General features: G+C 40.2%; 1 protein-coding gene across 3 annotated transcripts in view; it reads right to left on the minus strand.

Moving 5' to 3' along the window:
* EDA2R (ectodysplasin A2 receptor) overlaps positions 1–12,682 on the minus strand; it is a 46,528-nt gene that overhangs the window by 24,676 nt on the left and 9,170 nt on the right. For all 3 annotated transcript variants that reach the window (XM_017516810.2, XM_017516807.2, XM_017516806.2), the window contains exon 2: positions 971–1,067. In XM_017516810.2, the coding sequence (XP_017372299.1) occupies positions 971–1,057 (87 nt within the window). In that variant the 5' untranslated portion in view covers positions 1,058–1,067. The remainder of the gene's footprint in view (positions 1–970; positions 1,068–12,682) is intronic.

Below are 12,682 nucleotides of genomic sequence, written 5' to 3' on the forward strand. Positions count from 1 at the left end.
CCTCTCCTCAGAGGGTGTCGCCTTAGGGAGATCTTTCCCTGTTTCATAAGCTGAAGTAGCCACCCAGTCACTCTGTATCACATCACCTTAATTTGATTCTTCTCATATCTTTATACCTAGATTCTTTATTTATCTGTGTATGTGTCTCAATTATTTTTTTCACTAATAATAAAACGTCTATGAGGACAAATATTTTTGTCCATTTTGCCATATCCATGCTATCTACAACCATGCCTGTCACTTTGCAAGTGTTCAATAAGCAATTGCTGAATGAACAAGCAATTGCATAAAATAGGGCATAAGTATGCAGAAAACATCTGCTAGCTGTCTGCTTCTGGACTCTGTAGCCCCAGCTGCAGCCAAAATTTAATATCACCCCCAGGTTCAGGGACCAAAAAAGGACCTGAGGAAAGAACAATTAAGCAGATCCAGGCTTGAAAACAAGTAGGTTGCATAAAGTCTCTGCCTCACTGGTCATTTTGTTCTGACCCTTATCTTTAGTTGGGATTTTAGACCCTCCACAGTTCCCTATCCCTAAATTCTCCATTGCACAGCTTCCTCAGTAGTGCAGATCCTCTAGAACAGAGGCTGGAGTTCAGAGGATCTGTACTACTTGGTTCCTCTCTCTTTCTCATTCCTAAGATCTGATATCTGGCTCTTCAACACCATGTGGTTGGGCTTTGCTTTAGCTAACAGATTTCCCTAATGCTTCACAGTCCTCATGGATCTCTGCACAAGACATCTCTTCTTGAAATACCCTATTATCTCATGGAAACTTCCCCTGATCCTGATCCTGCTAGGCTGACTTCATGCTGTAACCATGACTGATGTTGCATACTCTGTGGATACCAGGTTTTACCTGCTGAACTGGATTAGTCATAAGTAGGGCTGACTAATCTTGGCCTCTTTCAGTTGCCAGGCTGGTTCCTAAGATGTGACAAAAATATGTGTACTGACTGGGAGAACTTACCTTGGATAGCTCCTGTCCAGGACCACACTGCTGGCAGGTGACACACCGTCCCCATTGGTCCAAGTACTCATTTTCTTGGCAATCCATGGTGGGAAGGCTGTGTGTACAGAACACAAGAACTAGGGAGTTAATAGGAAGGGACTGTAAGTAGTGGCTTCCATGTCACTTGGTTTCTGAGTCCTCTTAATCTAGTCTCTGGCTCTGAGACAGTGGGGCTGAGGAGCCAATACAAAAGAGTTAATGCTTATATAGTTCTGACCATATTCCATGAACTCTTTTTTTTTTTTTTAAGATGAGGTATCACCATATTGGTCAGGCTGGTCTCGAACTCCTGACCTCAGGTGATCCACCCACCTCAGCCTCCCAAAGTGCTGGGATTACAGGAATGAGCCACCGAGCCCAGCATTCCATGAACTCTTGTAAATGCTTTGCATGTAATAACTCATTCAATTCTCAAAACAAACATGTTAATAATTATTATTAGCTACATTTTACAGATGAAGAAACTGAGGCAAAGAGACCAAGCTATTTGCTCAAATTCACAGTCAGTGGCTATACCAGGAGCTGAATTTGTAGAGAATAATAAGACAAGGAGTTGGCTTCTGCCCAGGGGGTACAGAATAATCACAAGCCCTCATGTGTGAACAGATCATAACAATTTAGAAACTACTTTCACATCTATTATTATTTGATCTATACAACATCCCTGTGAGGTCAGCAGTATAGGGATTATCATCTTTATTTTGTAATTGAGAAAGCTGAAACATGGTGTCTCTTTGCCAACAGTGGTCTCAGTGCCTCCGAGGATCACTAGCTGCCATTGCTTCTGTCCTAGGCAGAATGAGAGGGGAGAATGACCCAGCACATAGAAATATCTTGGTGCACTAAGGTTCACAGAAAGAGAAACTCAGATAAGTTCTTGAAAGACAGATGCATATGGCAGTAGAACTAGCATTGGACTGAGAATTAGGAGATCTGGATTCTAATCCTGGCTATAGGATAGCCAATAATCCTGTTGCTCAGGACGAAGCGATTTCCTAGAACATGGAATTTTCAGTGCTAAAATTGGAACAGTTTTGCGCAAAGTGGGATAATTGGTCACCCTACCTGGCTCTTACCTTTTCAACCTGCAATCTGTGATGTATTACTTTATCTGTTTTGGCCTCGATTACTTAATATAAGCAAAAGGGATAGCATGTTCTTCACCTACCATGCATAGCTCTTGGAAGGATTAAAGGTGCTAAGGTCCATCAAACCATTCTGAAGAGCTATACAAAATAAGAGAGAGTTAAGTATGCAGAAAGGTTGTCTTCTACAAAGAGGGATTTTAATGAAAGGGCTCAAGTAGTTCATACATGGGGCTTATCCTACTCAAAAAGAAAGGTAGCATGAGGTATTTTTTACTTACTCATGACCTCATACTAGGGTGAATTTCAAGTGATTTCTAAAAGTGCCAAAAGTCCTAAATGTGTACTTTAAGTTAGACGAGAGGAGAGTGTACACGTGTACCTTGAGAGGTCACCACTCTTCCACTCAAAGGTCCCCAAAAGAGATAGGTTAAGTCATCCTAGCTGGCATTCTTGCTTAAGTGCACCTTTTTCCATCATCAACTGGGTTATTCTTTCCCATTCCTTCATTCAAAGGAAAGTGGGCTACGAGATCCATGTTTGCAAAAGATAAACATATCTCTTCTGTGCTGATTTGTTCACTGGCCAATGGTATTGGCCTCAGTAGGCATGCTTCCCTCCGTTTGCTATGCACTCTTCTCACTGAGAATAAAAAACATCAGTATTCTCATATCCCTCATGACCAGGAAGTTCAATGCCACGGTAACAGGGCCAGGATACTGATCTGGACATCTTTCTTATCTCCTCTTTTGTCCACAGAACAGAAAAATATTGTCAGGAACCAAGAAGTAGCCCTCCTCTTGAACTAAGTTCCCATGATAGGCATTTAAAACCTCCATGACAGCTGCTGCTGGCTTTTGATGGTCTGAGACACCTCATTTCACTTGGTTTCCAGAGCTCCACCCACCTAATAAACATCATGTGGGCTAAACCCTAACATGTCTCTAACCATGGCTTTGAAACCTCTGTCTAGGCAAGGCAGCCTTGTTGCCAAAACCCCATATCAAGACTTAGGGAAGGCACAGAGAGCCTTTCCCTCTTTTTTCTCATCCTGTTTATTCAAAGCATACGAATTAAATTATCTTTCATTAGAAGTTTAACAAATTGACTTTTTAAAAATTATTTTTATTTTTTTCTAATTATACTTTAAGTTCTGGGGCACATGTGCAGAACGTGCAGGTTTGTTACATAGGTATACATGCGCCATGATAGTTTGCTGCATCCATCAACATGTCATCTACATTAAGTATTTCTCCTAATGCTATCCATCCCCTATAGCCCATCCCCTACTATCCCTCTGCTAGTCCTCTACCGCTGAACAGGCCCTGGTGTGTGATGTTCCCCTCCCTGTGTCCATGTGTTCTCATTGTTCAACTCCCACTTACGAGTGAGAACATGCAGTGTTTGGTTTTCTGTTCTTGTGTCAGTTTGCTGAGAATGATGGTTTCCAGCTTTATCTATGTCCCTGCAAAGGATATGAACTCATTCTTTTTTGTGGCTACGTAGTATTCCATGGTGTATATGTGCCATATTTTCTTTATACAGTCTATCATTGATGGGCATTTGGGTTGGTTCCAAGTCCTTGCTATTGTGAGCAGTGCCGCAATAAACATATGTGTGCATGTGTCATTATAATAGAAGGATTTATAATTCACTGGGTATATATCCAGTAATGGGATTGCTGGGTCAAATGGTATTTCTATTTCTAGATCTTTGAGGAATCGCCACTCTGTCTTCCACAATGGTTGAACTAATTTACACTCCCACCAACAGTGTAAAAGCATTCCTATTTCTCCACATCCTCTCCAGCATCTGTTGTCTCCTGATTTTTTAATGATCACCATTCTAACTGGCATGAGATGGTATCTCAATGTGGTTTTGATTTCGATTTCTCTAATGAGCAGTGATGATGAGTTTTCATGTGTTTGCTGGCTGCATAAATGTCTTCTTTTGAGAAGTGTCTGTTCATATCTTTTGTCCACTTTTTGATGGAGTTGTTTTCTTCTTGTAAATTTTTTTAAGTTCTTTGTAGATTCTGGATATCATTAGGCTTTCGTCAGATGGGTAGATTGCAAATTTTTTTGCCCGTTCTGTTGGCTGCCAGTTCACTCTAATGATAGTTTCTTTTACTGTGCAGAAGCTCTTTAGTTTAATTAGATCCCATTTGTCTATTTTGGCTTTTGTTGCCATTGCTTTCAGTGTTTTTGTTATGAAGTCCTTGCCCATGCTTATGTCCTGAGTGGTATTACTTAGGTTTTCTTCTAGGGTTTTTATGGTGTTAGGTCTTATGTTTAAATCTTTAATCCATCTGGAGTTAATTTTTGTATAAGGTGTGAGGAAGGGTTCCAGTTTCAGCTTTCTGCACATGGCTAGCCAGTTTTACCAGCACCATTTATTAAATAGGGAATCCTTTCCTCATTGCTTGTTTTTGTCTGGTTTGTCAAAGATCAGATGGTTGTAGATATGCTGTGTTGCCTCCGAGACCTCTGTTCTGTTCCATTGGTCTATATCTCTGTTTTGGTACCAGTACCATGATGTTTTGATTACTGTAGCCTTGTAGTATAGTTTGAAGCCCAGTAGTATGATGCCCCCCGCTTTGTTCTTTTTGCTTAGAATTGACTTGGCTATGCGGGCTCTCTTTTGGTTCCATATGAAGTTTAAGTTGTTTTTCCAATTCTGTGAAGAATGTCAATGGTAGTTTGATGGGGATAGCATTGAATCTATAAGTTGCTTTGGGCAGTATGGCCATTTTCATGATATTGAGTCTTCCTAACCATGATCATGGAATGTTTTTCCATCTGTTTGCATCCTTTCTTATTTCCTTGAGCAGTGGTTTGTAATTCTCCTTGAAAATGTCCTTCACATCCCTTGTTAGTTGTATTCCTAGGTATTTTATCCTTTTTGTAGCAATTGTAAATGTGAGTTCACTCATGATTTGGCTCTCTGTTTGTCTGCTATTGGTGTATAGAAATGCTTATGATTTTTGCACATTGATTTTGTATCCTCAGACTTTGCTGAAGTTGCTTATCAGCTTAAGGAGATTTTGGGCTGAGGTGATGGGGTCTTCTAAGCATACAATCATGTCATCTCCAAATAGAGACAATATCATTTTCCTAATTGAATATCCTTTATTTCTTTTTCTTGCCTGATTGCCTGGCCAGAACTTCCAGTACTATGCTGAGTAAAAGAGGTGAGAGAGGGCATCCTTGTCTTGTGCCAGTTTTCAAAGGGATTGCTTCCTGTTTGACTTTATTAAAGAGTACAAAATCACAGACTCTGGACTGTTTTGAAGAAGTCAGGGTGTATGTGTAAAACTACCTAATGAGGGTTAAATGTCATTATCCAGGAAAAACGTCAGACCGTATATAAATTTTTCCCTGTAATCATCAGTTTCCTGTAGCATATTTAACTACCTTTTAAAAGATAAAGTAAAAGAATAATTATGTTTTCAGAAAATTAGAGCTACTCTTAGGTATCCCATACTGCAGCTAGACACTCTTCCCAAGTATCACAAAGAATGTGGCTGAATCCTCTAAACTTTAGGCTAAGTTGGCAATATAGACAGACCTATAAAATTCCCAAGAGTAGAGACCACTGCATTCCCAGTGCCTAGCCCTGAACCTGGCAGGGATTGTGTACCTCAACAGTGCTTACTATTTGTTAGCTTGTCAACATGCTTCATTCCCTGGACTGTGGCTAACTATGCATATGTATCTAGCCACCTAAGTTATTTCTCTTTCAGATAATGACTTTGCAACCGATAGTAGTAACCTCACATCAAGAAAAGAGCAAAGCTCTTAGTTAGGGACATGTAGATTTGGGTTTGAATCTTAATTGTGCATCCTTAAACAAATTGTTTTACCTTTGTCAGCATCAGTTTCTTCATCTGCAAAATGAAGGTTTAAATAATATACTGCACAGTAATTTAGAAAATTAAATGCAATAATATATGTTAAAGGACCAAGTATAGGGCTTGATACATATGAGACACTTGGTAATTAGTAGGTTCCCTATCTTTTTTCCTCTTCAGAAGAGTGAGGTTTATAGTAAAAGGAGTGAACATTTTTTACTCTTGGGACGTATGGGGAAGAAAAGGAAAAGCCACCTAAGTTTCTTTATTGACCATTTCAGCTGGAGCATGAAGGCCATGTTTAAGACGGTCCCACTATAGCAGTTTCCTACTCATTAATCGCAACCACTAGTGACCTGAGGCTTAAGGAAAAGATTCTCCATGATACCTTCAGTACCTAAGTCACCTTGGCTAAAATAAACATTGTTCTAAGTGTTTGCTAGATTTTTTTAATCGAGGCATTCCTGTATAGGATTAACTTGGTCGACAAACATTAGGAAACTTTTCTGAGATAATTATCTTTGAAATGGAAGTGCAAAGGAAACAAAATCAGATTTGCAAGTAAGTAAGGATGTTATTATGGACTTTATGAAACAGCATATCATTTTCCACAGAACAGTCCCTCTCACCTCCACAACATAAGGTTGTGACTACTCAAGAAAATTTTTTTTCACCCCAACTCTGACATGGGATTGTGTTCTCTTTACATTACTGAGGGTTGGGAAGAGGAAGGGAAGTGGCAGATGCCTCTTTTCTCAATCCCATGAAGTATAACATATGGTGGGGTTCTGATTCTGTTAAAGCCCATCAGCAACACAGTTGTACTGTTTGCCAAATATATCCTGAAATACTGCCTCCAAGTTCCGAACTTGCCCAGAGAATATCTGATCTGTGTAACTCAGGAGTAGTTTGGACATCAGATGAGGTAATGTGGAAGTGCTCTAAAAATTCATGTTGGTAACATGCTGGAACTTTTTGTCTGTCTGTTTCTGATTGCAGTACAACATATACATAGCAAGGAGCACAAAGATTAAGTAAACTAATAAATTTTTACATATGTACATGCTCATGTAAACACCACCCAGATAAATATACAGGACATTTCTATTACCCCAGCAGACTCCCTCATGCCCCTTCCCAGTCAATATCACCTCCTCTCCAGGTAATTACAGCACAGGCTTCTATCACTATGATTAGTTTTACCTGTCTTTGAAATTCACATAAATTTGAATCATACAAGATGCACTCTTCTGTTTCTGGCTTCTCTTGCTAAATATAATGCCTGTGATAGTTATCCAATACGTTTTTTGTAGCAACATTTGCTCATTACTATTGTTGTGTAGTATCCTATTGTATGGATATACCATAATTTATACTTGTTTTTCTTGGCAAACGTTAGGCTGCTTTTAATTTGAGGACATTATAAATTGAGTTGTTATACTATGGTCGACTGATTTTTTTAAAGAGTGTCAAGAAAATTCAATAAGAAAAAACAATCTTTTCAAAAAGTGGTGTTGGGGAAACTGGATATCCACATGCAAAAAAGTCTAATTGGACCCCTAACTCACATCATATACAAAATTAACTCATGATAGACTAAATCTCTAAGCTTAAGAGTTAAAACTACAAAACTCTTATAAATTCCTTTTTATAAGAAAACATACAAATTGTATAATCAATGTTTTTCTCATAAGAAAATATAGGTGTAAATGTTTGTGACACTGGATTAGGCAGTGGTTTCTTAGATATAACAACAAAAGCACAAGAACAAAATAGAAAAATAAATCAATGACATGTAAACGAAATTTAAAAATTAAAAATGTTTGTGCTTCAAAAGACACCATCAAGAAAATGAAAAGACCACCCACATAATGGGAGACAAATTTTTCATATCTGATAAGAGACTCGTATCTAGAATATATAGAAAACTCTTTCAACTTAAAAATTAAAAGAAAAGATGACTTAAAAATGAGTACAGAATTTGAATAGGTATCACTCTAAGATTTACAAATGGCCCATAAATGAAAAGATGTTCAGTGTCATTAGCGACAAAGGGAATGCAAATCAAAACCACAATGAAACACCACTTTATATCCACTACAATAAAAAAAAAAAGCCAATCAAATGTTGTCAAGGATGTGGAGAAACTGGAACCCTTGTATATTGCTGGCAAGAATACAAAATGATGTAGCCATATTAGAAAATAATTTTGCAGCTCCTCATAATGTTAAACATCATGTTATAACATGACTCAGCAATTTCACTCCTAGGTATAAATACCCAAAATAATTAAAAACATGTGTCCACAAAAAAAGCCCTGTAAACAAATGTTCCTAACAGCATTATTTATAATAGCCAAAAGTGAGGAAAACCATTCAATTGATGAATGGGGAACAAAATGTAGTCTATCCATACAATGAAAATTATTCAGTCAGAGAAAAGAATGATGTAATTATGCAGTAACATGAATGAACCTTGAAAACATGCTAAATAAAAGAAGCTAGAGACAAAATGACAAATATTGTATGATTCTATTTACATGAAATTCCCAGAATAGGCAATCAATAGAGACAGAAAGTAGCTTTAGTGGTTATCAGGGCTTGGGGAGAAAGGGAAATGGGGAGTGACTGCTTAATAGGTATAAGTTTCTTTCTGGGGTAATGAAAATGCACTGGAATTAGACAGTGGTGATAGTGAATTACACACTTTAAAAGGGTAAGTCCTATAGTATATGAATTATATCTCATTTTAAAAGATAGTTTTTTAGATTTAATACTGTGAATGTACTATTCCAATAGGACATTGCCTAAGTTAGCCCCCCCCAAAATTGTTAAAGCTGCTATGAATATTTTTATATAGTCCTCCAATTATAATTTGATTCATCCAACTTTTCACCCAAACTTATCCAGTATGTGTTGTATATACATTATTGTCTTTACAAGGGCCAAGAAGTGGCAGTATGACTAGAGTTATCTCCTTATTTTGCCTGTCTGTCATGTGGCTGTTCTTCCCACTCATCCCCCTGTCCTGATTCCTCAAAAAATAACATAGAAGAGTGAGACTGCAAGCAGACAGGGAAGAGGAGAAACAATAAAGCTGAAATTAATAGTAGGCCCCAAATTAGCTCATCGTGCCCTGAATAATTGATTTGGCCAAGTTTCTGCTGGATGTGAGGTACCCTGGCTGCTGGGGGTACAGCTGCTTCTGGCTGCAGCTTGTGGCTGTTGCTCTTCTTAACTTGCACACATGCCTGTGGGATGAAACATGCTCTCTCTATGTAGTATGGGTAGGCAGGACAGAAGGACAAGTCTAAATTAAGAACTCAGTACTTCAGGATATTTGCATTGCCTGGACAGTGCAGGAGGGGAGGGATTAAAAAGGGTGAAGAAGACAGCAGATGGTCTCCATGCCTTGCCCATTCCTCTCCTGTAAGTCCATCCCTCTACCCACATGCACAAGACAAAATCAAAGCAGTTGCTCAACCTTGCCTTGAGAACACTGCTTTCCTTGATAATCAAGCTTCTAAACTGTACAGTGTCATCATTGCCAGATGTCTGGTCTGTAATCCAAATGTTGCTTTACCTTTCGATGTTGGCACTCAGCCTTCCCCTTTTCTGACCTGTTTCTATCCCAGGTTTGTCTTGGCTATAACCTCCTTTCAACCTATCAAACATTATATCTGCCTTTTGCCCTACTATTTGTAAAGTTTGCACTTCTTGTTTTAGCTCAGTATAGTGAATGGTCCTAGGGCCAGCTCTGCCATCAGGAGAATATCCCTTCCCAATGCTGGAATCAAGTTCCCCTTTTGTACCATTAGGGAGTTGGTTTGGCTAATCTCTTAGACCATTGGTTCTCAATCTTGGTTGCACCTTGGGAGTGCCAAAACATACTGACACCTGGGTCCTTTCCCAAAGATTCTGTTGTAATTAGTAAAAAATGTGGCCTGAGCATGTGACATTTTACAGTTCACCAAGTGATTCTCCTGTGCAGTCAATGTTGAAAGTCACAGTTTTAAGGGCTCTTTTGGCTCTGACCTTGTCTGTTTCACCCGAATATAAAGGGCATTCAGAAAAAAGGCTTTTCTGTGTCTCTCTCCCATATTCAGAGAGAATCTGTTGAGAGAGAAACCTGGGCCTACCCATATTTTTTCTAGGGAGAATAGGAAATAAAAATAAAGAGGCTAAAACATGTTAGGTCATGTCATTTCCAGCCTCAAAAGCCATTGAAGTCTCCCTCTTTCACTAATAATAAAACATAAGTCCTACATAATTTTGGATATAACTTCAAAAATGAATGGGTATGTAAAAACATAAAATATACACAGTGATGTATGGCATATAATAAAGAGCTCATATTAAAAAATAAAAAATTAAATTCTTATAATGGCCAATGGAGCCCTTAGACGATATGTCTATCTCAACGTCCCCCATTATTTTGTTCTACTACTCCTTTCCTTATTCTCTTCACTCCAGCCATGCTGGCCTCCTTGTTGGTCTTCAAACCAACCAGAAATGTTTTCATCTTAAGGCCTTCACATCTGCTGTTCCCTCAAGCAGAATTGTTTTTTTCCAAGATATCTGCATGGCCACCTCCCTAATCTTCTTCCGTTCTTTGTTCAGTTCATATACAGTCTTCTTAGTAAGGCTTCTCTGATCACTCTCCAATTTTCACCTTCTTTCCATAATTCCTATCCCCATTTCCTGTTTTATTCTTTTCCATAGCACATATGATCTTCTGAAATATCATATGTCTTACTTATGTACTTCTTTATTGTTTATTTCTTCCCCAATTAGAATGTAAATGCCATGAGACCATGGTACCTATTGTGTTTGCTACTTCATCCTCAGTGCTTAGAATAGTGCCTGGCGCACAGTAGACACTAAATAAATATTTGTTGGGTGAGCAAATGATGAAAATCTACAGAATAATGGGAATAATCTCCTGCCTGAGTAAAAGGTTTCAGAGTGTACAGAGGACTTTATAGCAATTGGCTCAACAGATCATCATGATATCACTAGGAGGAAGCTAGGGATTGTCATCAAAAATTAATAAATTTGGCCAGACACCGTGGCTCATGCCTATAATCTCAGAACTTTGGAAGGCCAAGGTGGGTGAATCACATGAGGTCAGGAGTTTGAGACCAGCCTGGCCAACATGGTGAAACCTCGACTCTACTAAAAATACAAAAATGAGCTGGGCATGGTTGCACATGCCTATAATTCCAGCTATTTTGGAAGCTAAGGCACAAGAATCACTTGAACTGGGAGGCTGAGGCTGCCATAAGCCAAGACTGTGCCACTGCACTCCAGTCTGAGCAACAGAGCAAGACTCCATCTCAAATAAATAAATAAATTGATTAAAAAAGAAGATCACATGGTGAGGAAGGAAACGACAGGTCTGAGATCTTGCTTGAGATTTCAGTAAGAAGCAGAGCTTGGGGGCCATCGTGGCAGACACGAGGCCGGACTAGATTGCAGTTCCGACTCGGATGGACAGAGCAGTGTGAGGAGGCTTGCTTCGTGAATTTTAGGTCCAGGATGACTGTAAGAACAAACCAGGAATCCCTAGAGGACCCACAGACACTCTGAAGGAAGTAGACTGCACCTGTAGGACCCAGCAAATACTCCAAATACTGTGAGTGCCCCAACTGCGGAAGTGGGAAAGGGATAACCTCCACTACCAAACACACACCCCCATTGGGGAAACTGAAGGTCTAGTTTGTGGAAGAAGTTTCTGATCTTACCTGGAGCTGAGTAGATAGAGAGCCAAGGAAAATACAGGGGTAGAAGAAGCAGCCATAAAGGCCACGGGAGCTTGCTGGGTCCCCAAGCAGACCATTCCTGTCTGGAATCACAGGGAACCTTCAGAAGGGTGGCCAGAGGCATGGGGGAAAACGCCATGGGGAAAAAGAAGTCTCCAGCTGAGCTTTGTAACAACTTGAACCAGGAGAGAAGCATCTTGGTCAGAACTCGGGGTACGGCACTAATCTTGTGTGAAGGCTCCACAGGCAGGGGAAGAACCAAAGCCCTTTTCTTTCATAGCTGGGAGGTGGGTAGCATGGGGCAGGTTCTTAAGCCCTGCTCACCCACTGCCTAGAAACAGATATGGGACTGTTAGGGGGGCACAGTGGGAGTCAGACTGGCCATTGAGATTGTGTGGGAGCTGGGTGAGGCCTGTGACTGCCAGCTGTGCCCCACTTCCCTGACAACCTGCATGACTCAGCAGAAGCAGCCATAATCCTCCTAGGTACACGCTCCATGGATCTGGGAACCTCACCCACACCCCCACAGCAGCTGCAGCAAGACCCACTCAAGGAAAGTGTAAGCTCAGACACACCTAGCCCCGCCCTCACCTGATTGTCCTTCCCTACTCACCATGGCAGCTGAAGACAAAGGGCATATATACTTGGGAGTTCTAGGGCCCCATGTACCACTGGTTCCTCTCCACACTACCACAGCTTATGCTCTCTGAAAAGCACCATCTCCTAGCAGAAGGCCAACCACCACAAAACTAGAAAATGAAACCACTAAAACTAAGAACTGTTACAGAGGCCATTTCACTCCCTGCCACCTCCAACAGAACAGGTGCTGGTATCTACAGCTGAGAGACCCATAGACAGTTCACACCACAGGACTTTGGGCAGACAAACCCCAGTACCAGCCAACAGCCAGGGAGAGGGAGAGGAGAGGAAGAGAGGGGAGAGGAAGAGAGGGGAGAGGAAGGGAGAGGAAGGGA

Source organism: Cebus imitator, unplaced genomic scaffold, assembly GCF_001604975.1.
Source record: "Cebus imitator isolate Cc_AM_T3 unplaced genomic scaffold, Cebus_imitator-1.0 Scaffold604, whole genome shotgun sequence".
NCBI lineage: Eukaryota > Metazoa > Chordata > Mammalia > Primates > Cebidae > Cebus > Cebus imitator.